General features: G+C 35.5%; 1 protein-coding gene across 1 annotated transcript in view; it reads left to right on the forward strand.

Annotated features, from left to right (window-relative positions):
• Nucleotides 1-19,969, forward strand: part of AGMO (alkylglycerol monooxygenase) — a 188,987-nt gene extending 169,018 nt beyond the window's left edge. The window contains exon 13 of the mRNA XM_032708002.1: nt 19,259-19,969. Coding sequence (XP_032563893.1) covers nt 19,259-19,339 — 81 coding nt within the window. The 3' untranslated portion in view covers nt 19,340-19,969. The remainder of the gene's footprint in view (nt 1-19,258) is intronic.
• Nucleotides 19,970-23,196: the final 3,227 nt, after the last annotated feature.

Here is a 23,196-nt window from a genome sequence, read left to right on the forward strand (position 1 = left end):
ACAAACTAACAGGTCAGAGCTTGAAAATATGGTACTGAGGAGATCTAAAATTTAGATTACCAAAGTGGTCATTTTAATTGTGTTTATTGTGAAATGTTCATCATTTGGACAGAACTGATAAGTTCACTTGAATAAGAATTGGGCACAAAACGAAGGGGATAAATTTGGTTTATGTAATTCCATTAACATTGCTAGTTAGTAAGATTAGAGGATTAGATATTATTAATGTTAAAAAAAAAACCCCAAACTAACACACATGTTACATGTAAAGGCACTAAAATTAGTTACTTTGTTTTTTATGGTGCTTCATTCTCCACAGTCATGTATATTGGTAGCCATTTATTACTTGAGGAATGAATACAAAATGTTACTATTATGATTTCATGTAATTTGTACCAATTTTACAAAGTTAAAAATATGTGTATAGTTCTAACAGATGGACATGTAACTTCTGGATGATTTAAAAATTTTAATCCTCAAGAAAAAAACAGCTAATATGTTTAAACTAGATTTTCAGACAATTAATTTCAGTGTGCTTATATATTGTGATTATTTATTTATCAAAAAAGTCTAACTGGTGATGTTTCATGTTCTAATTAATAAACTTTAATTTGCAAGAAAGCCAAAACCAAAGTCTTCTAGCAGGACGAAAATAAAACTCAACCCTAAGTTACATAAAAGCTTTAAATAAGATTTTTCTCTATACTTGTTATAGCGATGTTGCAACAGCAAACAAAAATAAAAACAAGCTCCCAGTGCCAACCTACAGGAATTGATGATTTAAGTGACTATTACTTTTTGTGGTTTTGTGGAGAGGTGATTAACTTTTGCAGCAGTCACTTTGTCCATTCCTTATTGTACCAACTTGGCAAGATTGCTTTGTTGGGAAAAGAATTTTAAAGGCGTTTAGCCTTCTCAATGAGACTTATATCCCAAATGCTCCAATTTGAAGCTACCTTTTTTCAAAAAAAAAAAAAGACATTTCACCTTCTGAAGTTTTATGAACGGATATCTGATTTCTTAAAAAATTTCTTTTTCAACCTGATCCACCATCTGTTTGAACTCCCATACTAGGTTCTTGCATGAAAGGAACAAATATCTCACTTTAAATTGGCCACTCAGGTGGCTAGTGTTGATAAAACCCCACACAACTTTTTTGATTTGAAGATTCGGGGTTTTTTTCTAAGATACAAGATTTAGGATTTATAGCTGAAATTTACTACATGAATTTTATTTTTCTGAAATGTTGTACCTGTTTATGTCAATTCATTTGTTTGGATTTCACTTTTACTTGTAGTTCCATGCCACGCTGCTATTCTATCTGTACAGAAAACCTTCAAAGGAAATGTTCCTGACATACATGTTTTGTTTTCTGTCTTTTTTTTTGTGTATCTCTTAATACGAGTGCTGCTTCAGCTAAACATTCTACAAATAAATGTACACAAAATTTTTGTGACAAATTACCAGACCACACAATTATTTACAGAAACCACACAAATGTTTATATGAATTTAATAAAGTCAAAAATTAATTATGTGAATTACAAAAACACTGTGTAATTTAGAAATGTTCCTCCTAGAAAATTCCAAAGCACACTCTAAGCTACATATAGTCATTTGAGAAACTCTGATATGGAAAATATATTTCTATTTTGTAGTATGTTTTTAGATTTTAGCAAGAGCATAATGAGTAAAGCTGACTCTTACACCCATGAATTTGAGGAACTGTAATTCTGTTATATGTGTATGCCTTTGAGTGCCATTATGGCTTCTCTGATATTTTCTTTTTTTGTATAGAGCTGTTGTAGATTTTGTGATTTTATTACAGACTAATGCAACTTAGCAATGCATTTGGGAAAATATTTTTAACTTCTGTTATGTTCCGTAAGTTTTTCTGGACAAAATATTTGTTTGTGTAGTTTCTTATCACTATGGGAACTGAACTTGTTTCAGAAAGTTCTTCCAGTCATACATTTCTAATACCTCTAGCCCATGAAACTCCTGTACATTTGTGTTTCATGTTGTGGAATTGATATATGTAATGCATTTCGTGTGTGTGTGTGTGTGTGTGTGTGTATACATATAATATTCTCATCACTACAATACCTGAGCAGCAATGACCATCCAAGTTCTAAGTTGGGCCACCATGTCCACTTCGCATAGAGTTACTTACAATACCCATATTTGTCCTTTAATGCCATAGTTAGAGAAAATTGCACCCTACCTGTCAGCTTCTCATTTGCACTTCCTACTCTGTCTCTTGGTTGGTTTTTTTTTTTATTTATTTTGTCTTTTGTGTGTTTCCTTTTGACCCAGATGCTACTCTCCAATGAGCTAAGCTTGTTGAAATGACCTGAGTTTTTAGTGACAGTTTTCTGGTGGGCTTTCAATGGCATACCAATTTAAAGACATCATTTTTGTCCCTATTCAAAGAGAACTGATCAGTTATAAGGCAGTTTAATGATATGACTATATATAAATCCTTAATACTGTTTTCGTTTGCTAAATTCTTTCTGACCTTTTTTTTCCCCTCATAATTTATTTTGATATCACTATCCACATGTTCATAGATTTGGTCCAATGTGTGCTGTCCAAGAGGGGAACTGGGTATGTGAGAGGTGAAGGGCTGATACAGGATGCAAATATACATATAGTTCCTACAGCAGGTGGGATGCCAGGCTAGGCAGGAGTACACAAATACCATCAGAGATTGCCACAGGCTGCTCTGGTTAAAGGGCAGAGTAACAAAATAAAGTGATTGAAGAGGGAAGAACTAAAACCAACAAGGGTTTATTGTTTATTTTTATGACTGTTGGTGGTGAAATTCTTGATGTAATAGCAGGATATCAAGTGTAACAATGAAAAGAAAAAAAGAGACACAGAATTAGGAAAGAAGTTATAACCATCAGTATGTGAGGAGCATTTTCCTCAGGAGAGCAGCAAAAATGGAATTATGAGAGTTCTGCTGCTGTTCTGGGGAAGAGCAAGTGTTCATTGTGCTTTATATGTTTATTTGTTATCTGTCCCAAGAGCATGTTTCTGTATCTTTTTAACTTTTGTAAGCTTAACAGGTCACACCCCAACATGCCAATGCTGTTGACCTCTTAGCTTTTTGTTATCTCTTTAACATTAAAAAGATAGTACTGACTCGATAAATAGGTAAATAGGCTTCCTCTTGTCGCTCATCCTCTATGAATATTTGATTCATTCTGAATGGTACTTTTTCCACCATATGTTTGACCTGGGGATGGCAGATTGTAGGTCTTCTCTTTCCTCTATAAGGCAACCTTATAGAACTGGTAGAGTGGTTTGCCTGCTTGCTATTGCTTGAGAAATAGGAGTTTAGTCTCACTCACTTCCATTCAAGTTGGAAAAGACTTTTAAGGTTATAGAGTCCAACCATTAACCCAGCACTGCCAAGTCCGCTATTAAACCATGTCCCTAAGTGCCACATCTACATGTCTTTTAAGTACCTTCAGGGATGGTAACTCCACCACTTTCCTGGGCAGCCTGTTGCAATGCTTGATAACCCTTTTGGTGAAGAAATTTTTCTTAATATCCAAACTAAACCTCCTCTGGCACACCTTGAGGCCATTTTGTCGTCTTGTTGCTTGTTTCTTGGGAGAACAGACAATTTTCCCAGGACAACACAATATTTATGCCAAAGAATGTTCCCAGTCAACAAAGCTGTAAATTTCCATCTGATTATGTCAGCTGGAGAATCAGGGTGGTTGGGTACTTTTAAACATGTGTATGCTTTTGTCTGGTAACCAGTAGCTGTAAAAAGTTCTGTATTAGACTTGATGGACCAAATAGGCTCCACTGGACTCAAGAGATGAGAGGCAGTTCTTGTAGGCTGCTCAGGGACTGCCTTCCCAAAAGTTGTCAAGTACCTTGTCAGGTTTGTACAGGGTAGATGTCTGGATTACAATAGGATGTCTTCATACAAGGTTAAATGTGTGTTTGACGTAAATATAATAGAAAATTGCGATAATAATATGATGCAGGCACCTCAAGGATTTGTAATAAGACATGGTCTGTAGGAAAAGTAGAATCCATATGGAAATAGCTAAATTATTTCGATTAATAAATCTATTGCATAAAATCTGCATACTACAGACAGGTTGAAATCTGTTGAATAAAATTAGTATAAAAAAGTGTATCTAAACATGCTATACATAAACATAGCAAAGCTTTTCATTTTTTTAATGCAAAAAAAAACCCAACATGAAAGTGAACTCAAATCTAGAGTTGTATCTTTTAGGTTGATAAGTTCTTCCTCCCCTCATCTCGGTAATAGGCTTCAGTCATATCAATCCCACACAATAGTTTCTGTGCGTTTTGACAGAATAATGATAGACGTATATGTCTCTACGTTTATTTCCTAATTGCAGATATATATGTCATACTACAAATCTTATTTCATTTTAGATGAACTACACATTCTGCACATCTCTCTGATTAAAGTTTTGAACCATAAGAATAGAACTCTTTTTTGATTTGGTTTTTTAAATTACTATATCCCATATATGTGCTTCGTAAAGCAAACATGGCTTTGTGGAGATAAAATCATTTATATAGGTCCGATTGGTTTCGCATATGTTTTTTTACTCTAAAATTGGTGAGCTATGTTAAAGATATATAAATAAATGTTACTTCTTTCTCTCTCACATTTTCCAGACAATTATGTTTCAGTACTGAGTATGAATTCACATAGGAATCAACAGACTTGGAATTCATAAGACTGACAAACCACTGGGCAAAATTACAAAACTATAAAAAATAAATTTTTCATTTTACACTCATTATGTGTTCTTGTTATGGATGTATGTGGGAGAACAGCTTTACAATGAGCCCATTCAAGGACTGTTTTGGAAACGCTACGTAGGAATACCATTGCAAAGTGGCCTTTACCATTGTTCTAGCCTTTTGGAAGATCCCAGAGCCCAGCTCACCCCACGTAGATGCAGTGAACTGCTGGGAGTCACCCTGCATGCTACGGTTCCCCAATATTTTGGCATGGCTCGTAGCCTGATGAGCACATTAAAGCATGTTGATCCAGTTGCCCTTTGTGGATTAGAATCAGCCCTGTAAGACAGTCCCACAGAAAGCCGCTAGCTACAGCTAGAACAAACCTATGCATTTAAATTAAATAACTGTGTGTGTTTAGTTAATGAAGAACTCATGTTTGTTTATTCAAAAAGACAACATCTGTGTTCAGACTTGTTTGATTCTACTTCACTTTTTTTTCTCCTCTAATCCTGAATGCATTTACATAATACTGCAGACTGTGATAAGCTTTTTTCAGTCTATGGGTAGCTCAGTCATTTCTTTTTCTCTGATTAGTGGCAGGTAGAGGTGGGTTTTTTTAGCTAGTTAGCTGCTTCTTTATTCAAAAAATCTGTCCTCTCTGATGGTGTCATTATGGTTACAGTAGTAAATTCCCTTATATACAGATTCATCTCGTAGTATCTGACAGTATTTTCTTTAACAGTCATGAGACTCAATGCCATACTCCAAATTTTCTATAATAGCCTCTCCTCAGGTTCTATCATCTGTCATCACTATAGACATGTCTGTAAGTCTTCTATAAGATTATCTTGTTGCTGAGCCCTTTTACTCATCTGGACATCTTTTTTTTTTTATGCAATACTTGTTCTCATAGCTGAAAAAATGAGTGGACTTCTATCAGGCTTTCAGGGTTAATACTGCATTTTTTATGTCTGTCCTCCTATAGACTTCAGTAAGATTACTTTTGTGAGTAAGGGTTGCGAGATTTGTTCTTATATCACACGCACATACATATATATATGTATATGAATTTTTCAGAACTGTGCCTACACTTCTGTAACCCTCTTTCCTTTCACTGTCTGGCTTTAATAATTATTATGATAACACACTTATTTTCTGTATTTCTGTATGATTCAGTATTTAAGTATGCGGGCTTTCAACGAAAAAAAAACAATTTGGTTTTATAGTACTGCTGAAAGAATCATTTGTCTGATGTATATGCATAACTGCAAAAACCTTCTATTCTGAGAGTGCTTGAAGAATGTAAAAAAACAGGAGATAATTTAAACCAAAAAATGGAAAAATTCCTTATGAGTTAGTTTAAGAGTAGAAAAATAATTAAAAGAGTTAACACAAAATATTTCAAATAATTAAACTAAAACTAGAGATAAATATATCATTACCTAGATTAATTGTAGGTTAATTAGTCATCAGAAAAACCTCTTTGATCCTTAATGAACAGTTGAAAATGGTTACATTCTTATTTAAAAAGGTAGTGAGGGATTGATTCTTATTGTCAGAATAGGACACTTTATCTTGAGCAGCCACCTGACATTTTTAAGCACCTGTCAATTAGTTTGGAGAAAAAAGGGAGGATTGCTCACTTTTTAGTTGCTAGAGTATCAGATTCTATGTTACAAATACTAGGACAACAAAGCAGAAAGGTCTGGCAAGGAAGTACAATAAATGAGTGGCTTAAATACAGTAGTTCTTTTTCTGAATTTGTGACTTTTTTACAAGCCCAGACTTGCTGATTTCTCATGTAAAACCACTTGCTTCCTCTAGTTTCTTTCCTAGAAGGATTCATAGGACTCCTTCACCGTCTTGCTGGTGGTTTCTATCTCTAAGAGAAGAGCAGAAGCCTGCATGGCTGAGCTATGAGATCACCACTTAGAGCTGATCCTTAGAGCTGATCTTATCCTTATGCTTTAGAAATATTGTGTCTTCCATGCTGGACTTGACTTGATCTCATCAGCTCTAGTTTGAGGATGGGCTCAGACCCTCAATAACAGAGTACATTTGTGGAAGCTGTCAATCCAAAGCTATTGCTCTGTCTGGGGAAAGTACTGGCTAGGAATGCAGCTTGGCTTTTAGTGCAAGAGCATTGGTAATGTAGTTTGATCACTAGGTTGAAGTAGAAAAAGGTGTCTAGTGTGTAGGCAGCAATCAAGACATAAAGAACAAAAAGTTGGGGGGATTGAATGTAAATGAAAGGTCTTGAACAATCGGTTGGAGAGGGATTGCTCTGAGGAAGACTGGTCAGTGGCTGTTTAAGCAGCCTGATGGGAGTCTTGAAGGGAACATCATTTAGATGTCTTGTGGGAAGAATTCCTTTTTGATTGTCTATTAGGAAGCATCACCACTTTTATAGAACTGCTCTTTTCCAAAGGTTTTTGCAGACATCGGCGCTCATCTGCTTACTTCCCTTCTTGATAGACAGATGTTTTTTCATTTCATAGGAAAAGAAGCTGTAGCAAAAGGGGCAGGCACTGAATGAGCACTGCAGGTAACAAACAGGTGCAACCATGAGAAAGACTGACAGAGCAGTCCTTAAGCAAATAAACTAGTGAACTGTAAGCTTAACTGAGAGTGCTTCTGCTGATTAACTGAGCAATTAATGACCATTAAATCCAGGGGGCTTACAGTCTTATGGATATGGTGTTCTGCTGTTTACTTATCAGCTGTAACTATCTGCTATTCAATTTTTGCTTACATTAATTTACTGTGTTGTAATTTGACTAATGAAGTCCATTTAAGAAATATTTACATAACTTCAAAAGGTAGAACTGGAGAAAATTTTTGAACAGTGTCAATATAAGGGCTTCGAACCAGCTGTGTAACCTGTGCAGAACAGAAACATAGACTGTTGACCAAGTATATCTATGAAAAGATCATTGGACATCAATATGTATATGCAAAAAATGGCAGACATGAATAACTACTAAATAGTTACTAAACAGTATCATAAGCCACATCCTAATGTAATGTGATTTCAGTGATATTTATGAGGCAGTTGATGTTAAATACAATTCTGGGCCAAATCAATGTATAATATAACTTTGCATATGTGTTCTCTTTGACTTCAGAGAGTTACACTGGGAATAACTATGGCCTCACAATTCAAAATCAAATCCGTATTATAACAGTCAACCTACTATCTGATGGAAGAAACAAATCTTTCTAGAAAATGCACTGGACGTATATATTTTTTATATCTGCTTGAGTTTCTGTGTACATATATTTATATACATACAAACATACACTTCTATGAGTGATATCTTTCAATAGTGAAATAGTCTCTGCTTTTGTAATTAAGGTATTTATACTGATCACTGAATTTCTCCTCAAGATGGGAAGGTGGGGAGCATTAGTGCATGCCTCCACCTTTTTTATAGTTTGAAATCCAGAAAAAAATTCCTTCTTGAACATTTTTAGTGTTTAGGCAACCACTACCTGTGCTGCCAAGGCTTATTGAAAGCAGCTGGATGCCTGCCTCTGTCCTCCCCCTTTCTTGGAACTGCTGCCAGAACAGGTAGTCAGAAACAGAAAGCAGAGAAATATTTGAGCATCTGTGCTCTCTCTCTCTCAGGAAAACATCTGTGGCTTCCATAGGAAGCACTCATTTTTTCCCATCAGCCAAGACTCTGGATACCCTTGGGTCTGGTTTTGGCACAGCAAGCCAAGTAGGATGCAGTTTATGGCTTAAAACTTACAAGAGAAGTCGTTCAGGCAATCCCATCCCTGGCAGAACATTGAGAGAAATTCCCCAGGCTGTAAGCCACATATGGGTCTCTGACCTTTTATTAGCACACCATGGGAGAGGTTAACAATTGTTGAGACTTCAGTCCTCCCTTTGACATACAAATACAACAATACCAAGTAGCCTTTCCAAGACAAGCATATTTAGGGCACAACATGCTTTTTAATCCAGGGTTCAACACAGGGGAAAAAAAAGAACAAAACCAAAAACCCAACCCAAAAACTTAGAATAAGAAAAGGATATATTCATATGATACAGAAACCTGAACTGGTATTTTTTCCAGCATTCTGCCATTGTTAATAATATAGTGATTTGTGAGGGTTTTTTAAAACCAATCTAATCATGAGATGGAAAAAAATTCTCACACCATTTTTAGCTGTTCATGTGGTCAGTTCCATGAGTTATGGAATTAAGATTGCTCAATAGCTGGAGTGAAATAAGAAATGCATGCAATGATGTGATTTTAAAGGACGTCTGTTGTGTTTATCCAAATACATAAATGTTGAGATATTAAAAAAAAGTATGGATTCAGAATTATGGATATGAGGTTTGTCAGAGAAAAAAAACCACAGAGGGCTAAATCTAAGTATTTTTGAAATGTCTTTGTCTTCTCAGCGTTACTGTAGTGAATGAAACTATCTGAGATTTTAGTAAAACAGGGATTGGAAAGTAACTCTTTTTTAGGGAAACAGAGTAATTACTTGTTTTGCGGCTAAGAAACTGTAAAGGCTAAATGTCTTGCTCTATGCTGCCTAATCTATGCCAAAGAACGCAGACTGAATAGCCCAGCATCCCAGGCTTTTACCATAACTACTCAATCACTCTTTCAGTCTTAAAGGCAAATGATTTTGACTATGCACTCCCATGGCTTCAGTGTAGAGTATGCTGAGTGTAAAATGGGAGTGAACTAACTCATGCTTCTGCCAGCAGCCTTTGCAGCTATTGACTGAAGAGCCAATGCAAGCTGATCTCAAATGTAATAGTCCTATGACTACTCTAATGGGAAGCAGGTTCAACCCTGTCCACTGGCAGAAACATATTCTGCTTTTCATACTTCTACTAAGGTGAAAACCACATCTGAGACTGAATCAGAAAAGTCTTATGCAAGGTTGCTTATTGCAGAAAAAAAAGTTGCTAAGTTATGGTTGCTCCATGTGCTAAGTAGTCACATCTTTATTAACCACTGTTCGGAAATTAGAGCTTAGCAAAAGTTAGTTAGAGGTGAAGAGTGCTTTTGCATTCGTTGGGAATAAACAAAAATACCGATCTGGTGGAGAGCCTGCACTGAAGAAGGATCAAGTACAGCTACACCAGAGACACATGCCTGTCTAACCATTTACACAGCAGCTTCCTTACGTAACTGATTCCAGCACTATGTCATCCCTATAGCCATCCACTATATAATGAAAGTTTTAGTTAGAAAAGATATTGTTGTTTCCATTACCCTGAGCACTAGCTTATCATCTTTTCTTTTTGTATTAGTCTTTTACGTGGCAGAAGATTGATCTTCTTCCCCTTCTGAGTGGTTTTTTGTTTGTTTGTTTGTTTGTTTGTTTTCTCAAGAATGCACAGCAGAATTGCTTCAAGCTTTCCTGCAAGTCAGCTTTTCTAAACCTTTTATAATTCTTGTAGTCTACTTCATGACTATATCCAGCTTATCTATGGTTTCCTTAAAGACTTCACCAACTTTCAGTAGACTGGATCAATACCTGTGGACTACATGAAAAGCTTCTGTTAATATCTTCCGCATTGATACTGACATCTTTTTGTATCACCACTGTTTGGTTGAGACGTGTTTTGGTTACAAACTCCTCTAACTCTCTTTTTTTTTTTTTTTATGTACTCCTCCCTAATGATTATTCCTCATAGCATACTTGGTTTCTCTTAAGTTTAGTATCTTCCGTTTCTATTAAATCACACATTTCCTTCAGCGTTTCCAGATTTTTAAAAATCTACTATAAAATCTCCCATTTTTCAGGAAAAGAGAGATGTTTCATATATTTTTGTATATTAGAAATGTTAGAAAAATCATGCCTGATTTTTCATCTAAATTATGATTATCTCTCATTTTGTGATATAGTAATTTATTCTTCTTTCATGAATGTCTCTTCTAGCACTCAGTTCTGTACCCTCCAGAAAGTTTCATTTAGACCATAGTCCCCTAGTTTTCCTAGTAAAAAGTCACATAGATTACTTCCATTAATTTTTTTTCTCTAACTCAATTAAATAATACAATTACATTGGCTTGACATAATGAGTTGGAATATGAATGATTTAGGCCATTTGAATACATCTGTGGTTAATGTCAATAACAACTTCTTTCATATAATTGAAAGATGATGAGTTTTGGGAACAAATGGGAGTTTCCCCAGACAAGAATAGAAGCAACAAGCCAGCACACAGGAAGAGTGTCTTGAGAGCAGGGAAGAGAGACACCAACAGCCAGGAGATCTACTTTTCCGTGTAAAGGGATGGACAGAGGGCTTGATTGACCTCAGCACATTTTTCTTCTCCTTGAACTTAAAAACAGTCACAGTTCACTGCCTTTGGCCTCAAAAGAGGGTTGGCCAACAGGATGGGTGTGTTCTGTCTGTCTTTGACTTGGACATGTATCTTCTATGGCAAGATTTTTCCTTTTTGGTATGAATGAATATTAACCCATTTCCTTCATTCAAAAGTTGGTGGTTTTTTGGCTGGTTGGTTTGGTTTGATTTTTTTAATGCTGAGAACAACCTTCCATTTTCTTCATTTTTAATTAAATTAATTTCTCCTTGCAACATGTTAGGTTTAAGATCAGTCTTAATTCTGGGTGACTTTTAGCCCTGTCTGTCTTGAATGCTGTTCTGGTGTTCACTCTACTAGAAACCCTGTCCGCTTGTCACTCAATTGTTTTATCCTTCTTTGCACGTTCTTAATCCTTTTTGTGACTGTGTTAGTCACAGTAGCCAGCTTTTCCCCATCACTTCTCTTCAACATCTGCAGCAAAGTTTTTCCCGTCAGTGATCTAATGTCTGTGGGTTATAATTAAAGGCTGGGATTACTTTTTTAATATTTTTTCCTCACACACAATGGAAAAGTTTCCATTTTGGAGCTCCTAGCTAGTCAACTTTTTCTCAAGAGAATATTTAGTATACCAGTGAGTGAAGATCATTTTGCAGCCCCCTTTGTCAGAACTCTCCAGGCTGACAGACTGCTCTTGGCTCTGTTCATCACCCTGCCAGGGTGCTTATGCGCTATAGCCACACTCTGAAAGGAAGGCATCCATATAGAAGCAAACATTATTTTATGTCTGCTAATGATGGAGAGATTGGACACTGACTTACCTAAAATTTTTCCTGCAATTTCAGTATATTATTGTATTAAACTGACATAAAACATGAAAGGATTGAAGAGACTGAATTATCTCCGTAGATGCTTATCTGGGCAATGTTACAGAGCCAGGTACTATCCAGTCCAAATTCTGAAATGTTATGTTTAGCAATTTTTCTTTTATGTTCAAACTACAATTTTTTTTCCTGTAGCTTTAATTTTTCTGTATTTTCAAGCAAGGATGAAGGCATAAAGGAGAGCTCCCTCCTGCGTGCATCATTTAAATGAATTTACTCTCACAGGATAAGCAGTCTGGTACCCAAACTTTTCGTAAAGCCATGACTATATAAAAAGGATACCCTTACTCTTATATATGTGCTCAGCCTTTCTCACGTAGAATATTGGATTTAAAAACATTCAATTCTTTAAGCCTAAGAGAACAATATAAATTTGATAAAATCTAAGATCTGTACAGTAAACTATCAATTCAAGTAAAATGAGGTTTTTGTTTTTTTTTTGAATAAGGGAGATTAAACTGCTCTTTACATATAATTTAAATAATATCCTGTAAAGTGAAATACTTCTTTGCAGATGACTGGCTTACCCTCCAACTTGTGTTTGAGCTAGAAGTGATGCAGTGGAGTGTATGCAATTATGCTACAGCTGCTGACAGGCATAAAGTAAATGAGATGTTTCATCTCAGTGGGTACATTTCCTGTTTAAATGTTTAAGAAAATAAACTCAATGGCTTTAGCCAAACTGAGACCAGGCTATCTCAAATATTTCATTTCTGCAATGAACATCTATTAATAACTCTTTCAATCTCATTTGGCCTAAGCCTGCAAAAGATTAAACTGGTATGTTTACAGATTGAGTAAATTTTGTCATCTTGTTTTGTCATCAGTTTTGTTAACTTTTCTGAAAGCTTTATTTTTAACTGTTGATTGATAATATAATGAGAAAATTTCCATGGCTGTTGTTTCTCAAATTTGGGGGGGAAATGGAGGCTGAAAAATTACATAACATTTGAAATAAAAAAGGTGACATTCAAAATTAAGGTCTTTGAAAACTGTTGATCTTTGAACTTGTTTTTCAGAACTGTGTTGTCAGAAATGAAACTAAAGCAATATGAAAGAAATTCTAAAATACTGTTGTGCTCTAGAATGTGTAACAAAGTGTAAGCTTTGTTTGCAGGTTTTATGACATTTTTAAGTGATGATGATAATTCATAAACACTATTTTTTTCTGGAAATTATTTGCAAAAGAATGAAACAGACTTGGTTCAGAAGTTATTTTTAAATATGCATTGAACAGATAAAAAGAGTTTTTCTGTTTAGCATGGTTTTACTTTGAGGACAACTCGAAATAGATAAACATTTTAGAATGATCTAGAAATTTATAGGCAGAATTAGGTAATGCTTTGGAAAGTATTATCAGATGTTTCAATAAAATATTTTAAGAGAAATTTCATACTGAAGAGATGCAGAGAGTTTATGTATATGTTAATTATTATGATGTTGATACCATCTCCAGCTTACATTAGCTCATCGTGAGGTGAAGATTTAATAATTATTAACACATTATGGAGTTCCTATTCATATGACTGACAGCAAAGCTTCCCACTTTAGTGGGTTTTTTATGTTTTGGGGAATGAGGTAAAACCATCCTAATCCTAGTGCTTAGGTTGTGGATTATTTTGTGACTCAAGAGAAAAGGTATTTCATAGGTAACAATTCAATAGGATATATTTATCTCCACAAGTGATTTGAGAGACTGGCTTCTCCTAAGCACATGATGCCAGATAACATGGTGAATGCACATAAGGCATTTTAGGTCTAAATATAACTGCAGTATCACTGCTGTGTAAAAATCCCCATGTATTTAACTGAGGAATGTGACTTACTGGCTTGTGTGCAATGCCAGGAAAGACAGAGTGAACCTGGTGCTGTGCTGAGATTTAGCAGCTTATGTGCTTGCTAGCTCAGGCATCTCTGCAGTGCACTTGATTTCATAGTGGGGATGTGTCCAGCTGTGAAAGCAACTGAGAAATAGATATCTTTCCTCCAGATCTTTCTTTCTCTTTCCTGCATAGGTAATATAAGCCTTTTAAGGTATGGGGGCTTTTGCAGCCTATGTTTTCATGCATTATCCAGCTTCAGAGTCTTAGACCATATTTTAATAAAAGAAGGAATGTTTAAAACATTTAACATAATAAAAGGGAGATATATATATATATATATCTCTTTCCTTTTATTTTCTCATTATTTGTTTGTAATGAAGTATAACTAGGGAGGTGTATCACAGAAAGAAGAAGCCATTCTGTGAGTGAACTATTAATATGCTTTGTAGGTGTTGAAGATACTTGGCTTAATCCTGTATGGGCCAACAAGGTCTTAATCACAGAGTCATAGAATAGTTAGGGTTGGAAGGAACCCTTGGATCATCTGGTTCCATCTTTCCTGCAATGAGCAGGAACATCAAATACACACCTTGTTCTAGGTCAGGGGAGTGCTGAATCTGTGAGACGTACTGCACCAATAATCTGAATGCATGTCATGAACCCTTATGAAGGTTTTCCAGACATCCTGCTACTTTTACAGAAATCTTGAACAAAAGCTGTGAAGCCACTTTTATCATAGTTGTCCCTGTTCCCTTTCTTCACCAAAAGAAAGAAAAATTGTCTTCCCACTTTCTTCTACATATATTTCCAAGTATATGGGAGTCATCACACAGAGAAGAAACTGTACTGTTTCTTGGTTTCCCTTTCCAGCTATTATTATTGCAGCTTTTTGCTAGTGCAATCTTCTTGATCTGTGCACTGTACAAGATTAGTGATTTTTGCATCTGCTGTTAATGTCATGACATTTCTCTACAAGACTGCTCATCTTGAAACATTACACTGAGAATGAAGATCCATGCATTTGTTACCCTAATTCTGACTTCCAGAAATAGTCAACCTCTTTCCCTACTTCTGAGAAATATATTTTCTATCTCCTCTGTGTATTTCAGCACCTGTAATAGTCCTCTGTAGAGAAATGGGAAAACAATGGTGGTATTAGTGAAAAATACATCCTTTGGGTACTTATGAAATATGAAATAGTTTTTTTCAACCATTTTGTTATCAGTATTAGGGGGGTTTTTTAACTGTTGTATCAGTTAATGATATCCATCTTTACTAGGAAAGGACAGTGATTACCCAGGCACAGCCTTCTCAGACAAAGTCTAAAAATTACTCTATCATTACTATTGATAGGATGAAATGATGTCTGGTGCCTTTGAAGAAGCCATGTACAGATTGTTATACAAAGAATTTAAAAAGAGCCTTAATGGTGGTTGATTTGAAGTATCAGTTAAACATTTATCATATCACATTGACAATTTTCAGCACACATTGAGAGAACTAATTGTTTATCATATTTGCCAGTACCAGGTCCACTTTATGATGTGAACAGCCAACTTAATGAAGTACGTGGATGTGCTGATCTTCCTGAGCTCTCTCCAGAGCCAGGAATACATTCCCCAGCACTGAGATGTTCAGAGAATTCAGTGACATAAACATGCCCATTCTCATGGTGTTGTACCCCAGAAAGAGCAAATTCGTTGAACAGTTGCAGGCTGTCTCTGCAGCAAAATTTGAAGTGAACATGTCTGGGCAGAATCTGACAAATGCCAGAGAATCATTGAATGATTTAGTAAAGTAGCTGAGGTGTTGTGGTTCAAGACTCTTCCCCCTCCTTAAAGCAGGAATATCTTTGGACATTTGACTATATTTTTAGACCAGTGTCTAAAACCTTCTAATTCCATCCAGATGAAATCTGCAAGAAGAAAGACACTATGTCTAAGCATCTCAGATATACAAAGACATTATAGAAGAGAAAATGGCAGAAAACATTAGTGTTCAGCAACAAAGCTAATCATGCAGAAGTGGGTGCCTGAATTTAGCTAATGATTTTAAACTACTTTACAGCCTAATAAACTTAGATTGCTCCAGTGGGAATTTCCTGTGAAGAGCAGACTCAGTCCTGCAGTCAATCCATTAGTTAAGCTATCTTTGTTCTTGTGAATAATGTTATTTGCATTTCTGTAGGTTTATTCAGAGAGAGAATATGGCTGTATGGAAATAGACTGTATGAAAGGAAGTAATGTAAATATTTGTAAGAGGACAGTATCTTCCAGAAGTCTAAAGGACATTCTATAAGTAATCTGTAGTTACTTCAACAGGTAAATGTAACAAATGTTTATACTAAGAGACAAAAAGTTTCTATTTATCTTGGCTGAATGTATGGTTGGGAGAAATTCTGCATTAAGGCCTGTTCCATATATGACTACTGTCCACAGTAATTTTTAATTTGAAGACAGAATTGAAACTATGTTCTTATGTAATATTGTTTGTGGGAGAACTTTTCTCAGTATAAAAATAGAGAAAGGCATAATATCTCATTTTTTCTTTTTATTTCAAAACTGGCTGAATTAGGAAACTGATATGTGAATATTTTTATCAAAGGACAAATATTAATGGGTTTGGAGAATATAATAAGGAATGAGAATTTCTGTGACAATAATTTAGAAAGAGAAAAAAAAAAACAAAACCAAACAACCAAGTAAAAAACCAACTGTTAGAGTGTGAGTGTTGGACAGAAAATACAAAATACCTGCACATAGGATTCAGGAAATATGTTTTCCTGAGGGCATTAGAAAAATACTGGTCAACTATAGTTCAACTTGTCTGGTAGAATGCTCCTTGCTACTTCCTGCTGCCCACACTATTGTCTGCTCAGAGTTCTGGCACATATCATCTCAGCTTTCCATTGCTGACATCACCTGATTGCACGATTCATTCAAGTGAGTTAAGCCTAGTTACTCCAAAATATGTAGCAGCAGTCAAAAGAAACTGAACTCCAACCTACACAGCAAGTTTCTGCTTGGTAGCCCCATACAGCTGGCTCTGTTCGGGGTAGCCAGTGTTACAGCAGTAGAGCCAGCCAGAATTGCTGTCATTCAAGGGAAGATGTGGCCCCTTAATTTTTTATCCCGATGTTTGGGTTTTACTTAAACCCCCATCCCCCACAACCTTGCAGAATTATTGTTTCCTGAATACATTGTTTCCACAAGTACTGGCAGTCCTGACATTGATAGGCAGTGAATCAATACTTTTATAGAATCATGGAGCCAAAATGGTTCTGCAGATCTGCAGTGTGCAGTATGTGGTTTTCCATTTTGGATATAATAACTGCAATTTGAAATACTCTCCCACAAGCATGAGTTGCCTGCTTTAGGAAATTCACAATAGAGACTTTAATTAGGAAAGAAGAAACTGCATCATGCCATTTAAAAAGGAAAAATTCACACAAGATTTTCTTTTTTTTCCAGTTTTGGGCTATAATAGCAATAACTGTCTTTAGCTGAGGACATTTCCTGGGGCTTAATGGCCCATGGCTTTGCTTCTTCGGCTGATCATCATCATCTCCCAACAGTCATTAATCCCCTACAAATGCCCTGCACCTCAGTCATTAAATGTGCTTAAACGTGCTTTTTCTGAAAATGAAATACTTCTATATTTAATGCATCTTCCAGGAATAGGAGTGATCTTTCTGAGGTGACGAATGAAAGAAATTTAGTAACGTGTCAAAGAAGTACTAATTATGACAAGTGGATAAGTTGTTTCTGGAGATAGCACGACAAAGAATTTTTCCACAGTAAGAGCACGTTATGTGTAAGTCATCATTTTACATATGTCACGATTCACACTCATCCCAACTGCATAACAGCAAAATCAGGAATACAGGTAGTTATTCGTAGTTAGATTTTTTCTGCAGAGTGTCTCAGTATAAAAAAAAAAAATGAATCTCACAAAACATGGATAGTGTGTGCCTGCAGCACTGCTTAGAAAAAACTTTCCATTCCGTAGCTGTAAAAATAGAGCTGTGCAGTTTTACAAGGTGTTTGTGATAATGCAAGAAAAAAAAAGAAGTTAAATCTTTTCTACCTAAGGTCTGAAACTCTTAGAAATAAATCTTCTGGTGAGCATTTTATGCGTCTCTTACAAATAGGTCCTCAAGTACAGCACCAACTGCATCATCAGATTTTTAAACACAGTAGACTGCCTACCCTTGCTCAAGTAGAATTAAAGCATTCAACAAAAGCAGTTGAAAGGAATTTGTCTTGATTGAATGAGAATTGAATTTTATTTTATTTTATTTGAATTCTACTTACTGATACAATGTGTTATTTTCATCCTGTGCTACTAAGAATGCATAGCTCTCCCAGATTGTGAGAGGGATCAGACCTGATCCTGTCACATTGCCTTCAATGAGTGAAAAATTAGTACCTTTTAGGTATTATGGTAATTTATTATTTATGTTGGACATTGTAATCTCATGTACCTCAATGAGTGACTATGTAGATGAAAACAGAAATAGAACTTTGGGCATGCATTGCTAAATGTTGAATGTTAAATGATGTTATTTGTAAAATTGGAGCTCTCCTAGTCAATACCTTTTGATTGCAGATTAACCTGAAAAAAGAATTATTATAACCTGACTTCACAATTTCTTTTCAAAATTTTCTGTTCCTTCAAACAAACAAAAAATCACACGAACAAAGTATCTTTCAGTATAAATGGAACTCCCAGTAAAAAATTTCATTTACTTCAGTAACCAATAACAACTGCCTTAATTTTGCAATTTTCTAAGTTAGAATAATTTTTCTGTGTGAAAGTCAAAGGTTTCTTTCAGAAAATTTTAAATACAAGATGACACATACCCACATGTGCACCCATTTTATCTGGCTCTCCTTCTTGTTTTTTTGGACAGAGCTATTACCTGATTTAGGCTTCGCTCTAGAATTATTCCTACTCATCCTAAGGCAGTTTTCAGCAAATAAACTAGTGAAAAAAAGTTCTTAGATCTCTCATTGAGTTCACTGACTAAGAAAAAATAAAATTGCACAGAGCCAAGGACAAGACAAAAAGTATTGCACCTTTGTTTCCAATCTACTTTATATCTCATCATAAATAGCAGGCTGGGGAATAAGCACTGATCTATTGTACTGCAGCGAGAACACTTCTTTTGCCATAGATTCTGTTTAAGGCTACTTTGGTTATTTGTACCTGTCATGTAACTTACAGTGTCAGCATTCTTCAGACCATTTGTCAAAATTCAACAGGAATGCACACAAGAAAGAGTCAGAGAAAAAAGAAAGCTTTTTTCCGTGAATTTTTTTTCTGTGAAATGTTTTCACTTTCCTAAAGTGCATTTATTAGTATGCCTAGAATTCTTGTATAATTTTTCTACTTGGGAGTTCTCTGTTTTCATCCATTCATTATATTTACAGATAAGTAGAATTAAAAAAACCCACAAAAACTTATATACTGTTTCTCATTTTATATTCTGTGTTGCAGGTCTTGTTTTCCCTCTGTGCTGCATTCTGGGGGATCCAAATCATGAAGCAGATCACTTCGTTCAAAGATAAACGTCATTGAAAGAGCAAATCTATCTCTTTAATTATGGAAACAGCACTTTGGAATAATGTTCTAAGTTCCTTGGAATTAATCAACCATGAATCTTACTGAATTGCAATCAGTTCACTTATGATAGGAGAGGTTTGTGATTTGGTAAGAATGTTTGAAAGCTTCTTTAGAGGGTGTATTCATTTTTATTTGATTTTTTAAAGAAATATTTAATTTCTCCCCAATTTAAATAAAATGTTCATTCACAACATGGGTTTTTTACATTCATAGGATTGCAAATTTTTAGAAACCATGTAAAACTGATTTCATTTTTGCAGTAATTTTGTTAGTAATTATATGTGAAAAGTATTTTTCACAAGAGGAATTATTAAAATCATATTTGTTGTAACCTGGTATAAAGTGACTGACTGTCTTCCTATTGAGGCTAAACACAAACATATGTGAATGTCGGTTTTTCTGTAATGATTGAATTACACCAGAATCTCCCTGTCATGCCCAATTCAGTGTTCATAACATACAGCTACATGAGGATGAGTAGTCGTAGCAAGAAAATGATTAAAAACAGCATGATAGAATAACTCGAACTAGTATGAGTTGAAACATCTTAAATAAAATTGGCTGATGTATGTGTTGTATAATGCAGACATGCCGTTTAGGGTGAATTATTTATGGAGTACACCTGTGTTGCCAACTTTAGATGCTGATGAAGCCAGAATTTACAGTCAGTGGGTATCCCATTGACTAACGTTACTCACGTGACAAAATATTTGCGAGGCTGGGCTCTTAATTTCTGGTAATTTCCTGCCTGGGTTATGTCCGGGGAGATGCACATCTTGTCTTTCAGGAGCTGTTGGAAAGACGGTTTGTACTAAGATAGGAAAATTAAATACAAATGGTAAAGGGAGTCTCCAAACAGCAGGACTGGCAAAAATACTGGATCTAGTTTGTTTTTCTTTCCTCACACTCATCCAAAATTTTTTTTTTGACTCCAAGCCTTTTAGAAGTGCTTAAAGTCAAGTAGCTAAAAAATGGAAGCTGTCCTGCATGCTTCAAACTAGTAATAATACCTGGATTTAAGAATGAGTTTAAGTTTGTGTTGGTTTTTTTTCCCCATTTAATTTTCCTCTAAAATGTTAATGACAGTCTAACAGACATCTCAGATTTAGACAGATAACCTAGTTTTAGTTAACCAATATTTTCAGTCTCTAGCTGTAACAGATGCCACTGTCTACATACTTGGATGTTTCCAATAAATTTTCAGAAACACAGTAATATTATATAAATAAAATTGCTACAATCGGTGGAATTACTATCATCTTAATTTTGTCATAGGATCATCAAAATGCTTGGGTTGGAAGGGATCTTAAGGATATTTAATAGAATATTTAATAAAGTAAAAGAATCTGATTCCAGAAGTCTAACACAATCTACAAACTTCTTTGGTGATCCCATAGGTTGGCATAGCTGTATTTTCCAAACTTGTAATGGTGACATCAACCTCACAGGAATATTTTGAGGTCAGTTTAATATAACGACTTAAGTAACATAACAAAGAGTCATATTGGAAGTCAGTTTCCTTATCAAAATAAGTCCTTCAAAGAGACAGGAACAGGACAAAAATTTAACGTCTTCTGCATTTAAAAATTGACAGTCTTAGAGGGACAACAATGAAGAACTGAGTAAAATTAAATTAATTTCAAAGCTATCCTAATGAATGTCATGTATTTACATGAAGTAATGAAAGAAATGTAATTTCAAAGGCAAATATAACATGTGTCTGATGAAGGCAACCTAGTCATTAAAGCAAGGGCCAAATAAATTTCCACTTTTCCAAGGGTTTTTAAATCCCAATTTCCTATTTCCAAGGACTTGCCATTGTGTATAGGTTGTTTGAAAGAGAGGAGCAGCATTCTTCATTGCATATTTATCAATAGGGTCTGAGAACACCTCCTCTGGCTGAAGGCTTGAACAGACTCCTTGTGGGTGTTGGAGACTCATGTGCTTTACAGTAACGTACCCTGGGTATGTATAAGCAATCCTTTGGATACAGACTGGAAGCTAGGATTTGCCCTTATTGGAGAAGAGAGTTTCAAGGACAAGCTCATAGAAACACCCTTGACTGCATCATTGTTTCAGTAGCTATGTGATATGTAACTATAGTCCTGTCTACTTACCTGTAACGAATTTTTTAAAATATAAATTAATTCGTATTTTAGGCACCTGACACCACTATTGGATCTAGTTCATGCTGTCTGTATAGCCACTGCATAAAGTGAAATAATCCTTCAAAAGGTCTCTGGGTTTAAATAATTAAGAGACTCTGGAGACTAATTGGCCACTGAATTGAATTATGTGCAGTTAATATACATCATGCAGTTAATTGAATTAATTTAATGCAAACAGTGTTCATTGCTAGCACGTATGGGTGATATTTCGGTAAGCCACTTACTCCTCTCACCTTTTTAGTATTCCATTTAGTATGAGATTGAGTGAAATCAGGTGAATTATGTGAGGAAATTAGTGAACAAAATATTTATGCAGAACTAATAAATTTTGTGCGAGTAACTATCTTTCTTTTAGCAAACCAGTCTTTCACATCTCTGGAAAGAAAACTATTCTACAGACTAACAGCCTAGCCTCACATGTCCAAGTGAGGAACTTCATAAATGGCATTTGTAATTTGCACTATTGCATAAGACTTCCTTTTGGTCTTGTTTGTCATTCAGCTTCACAGGGACACACCTTAGGAGAAAAGTGTAGATAAACAAAACTTTTTTTCATCGGGATTATGAAAAAAGTGACTTCCCCTGCTCCTACCAGCTGTTGTAATGTCACATCTCTACACATGGCCTTTCCTGGACTATGTACACAGCAATATCAAGTTACTGAAAACCCAGAAGTAAGCAGCTGAATCCTGTGTCTCTTGGGATATGACCCTACACCATTCAGGTCACTGAAAACTTGCTGCTGACCTCAGGATCAGGGCAGAGCATTCCCTGTATGAAAACAAGAATGATGCAATGTTTACTGCAACTCAAGCTTCGGTGCAGTGCATTGATTAAAAGTAACGGAATTGCACAATTACTTATTCCTGAAAGTAGCTAACATTGTATCCTTTGTGTTATAATAAAATCAGAGCCCTTTGCAGGATAAATGCTGACAGCTAAAGCTGTAAGCTATGTATACCAGATACAGAAGACTCAGAACCCCTTCCTCTTGTCTTTCCTGTCTTCAACTTTCTCTCAAATCTGTGGGATTAGGGACACTGTTGCTTAAACCATTATCTGAAAGGAGGTAGTTGATCAAATATTTTAAAGCTACCTTTTTACAGACAAATGTCTGTGATGTTTCAGGAATTTATGTTGTGCAATTAGAAACTACTAAATTGTATGCCACCAATGGTAACAGTTGTTTGGACTTTTCTTACTTGTTCTTTAACTAGGGATAAAGAAAGAGCTAAGTCTCAGCAATGCAGTTCATCAAGAAGAATAGTAACTCTCAGAGAATGCTCAAAGCACTGCCTATTATGCAAACTCTGCTGCCCTTAGTTGACATTTTTCTTAAAACTCTGGCTTCTGGAATCATGTGAATGAAAAAAATATTTCTGCCTGCTGAAAATAAGAGCTATAGAAAGTTCAAAATCTAAAAGGCAAACAAGAATATTTTAAAATATTTTCCCTTTTTAAAACACCCTAGTGATTGCAGGAGGCTTGACTCATGGTTTTTAAACTCTTGGGATTGCTAATGCTGAATGGGAAAAAACTTTTTCCATAAAACCTCTGGTTCCAGCACGGGCGTATACAATGACCATGAAGCAGTTTTGCTGGGTTTCGTAGTTCCGTGCTGGCATTTGACCAGCAGTTCAGTTT

The sequence above is a fragment of the Chiroxiphia lanceolata genome, chromosome 1 (genome assembly GCF_009829145.1).
Source record: "Chiroxiphia lanceolata isolate bChiLan1 chromosome 1, bChiLan1.pri, whole genome shotgun sequence".
In the NCBI taxonomy this organism is placed as follows: domain Eukaryota; kingdom Metazoa; phylum Chordata; class Aves; order Passeriformes; family Pipridae; genus Chiroxiphia; species Chiroxiphia lanceolata.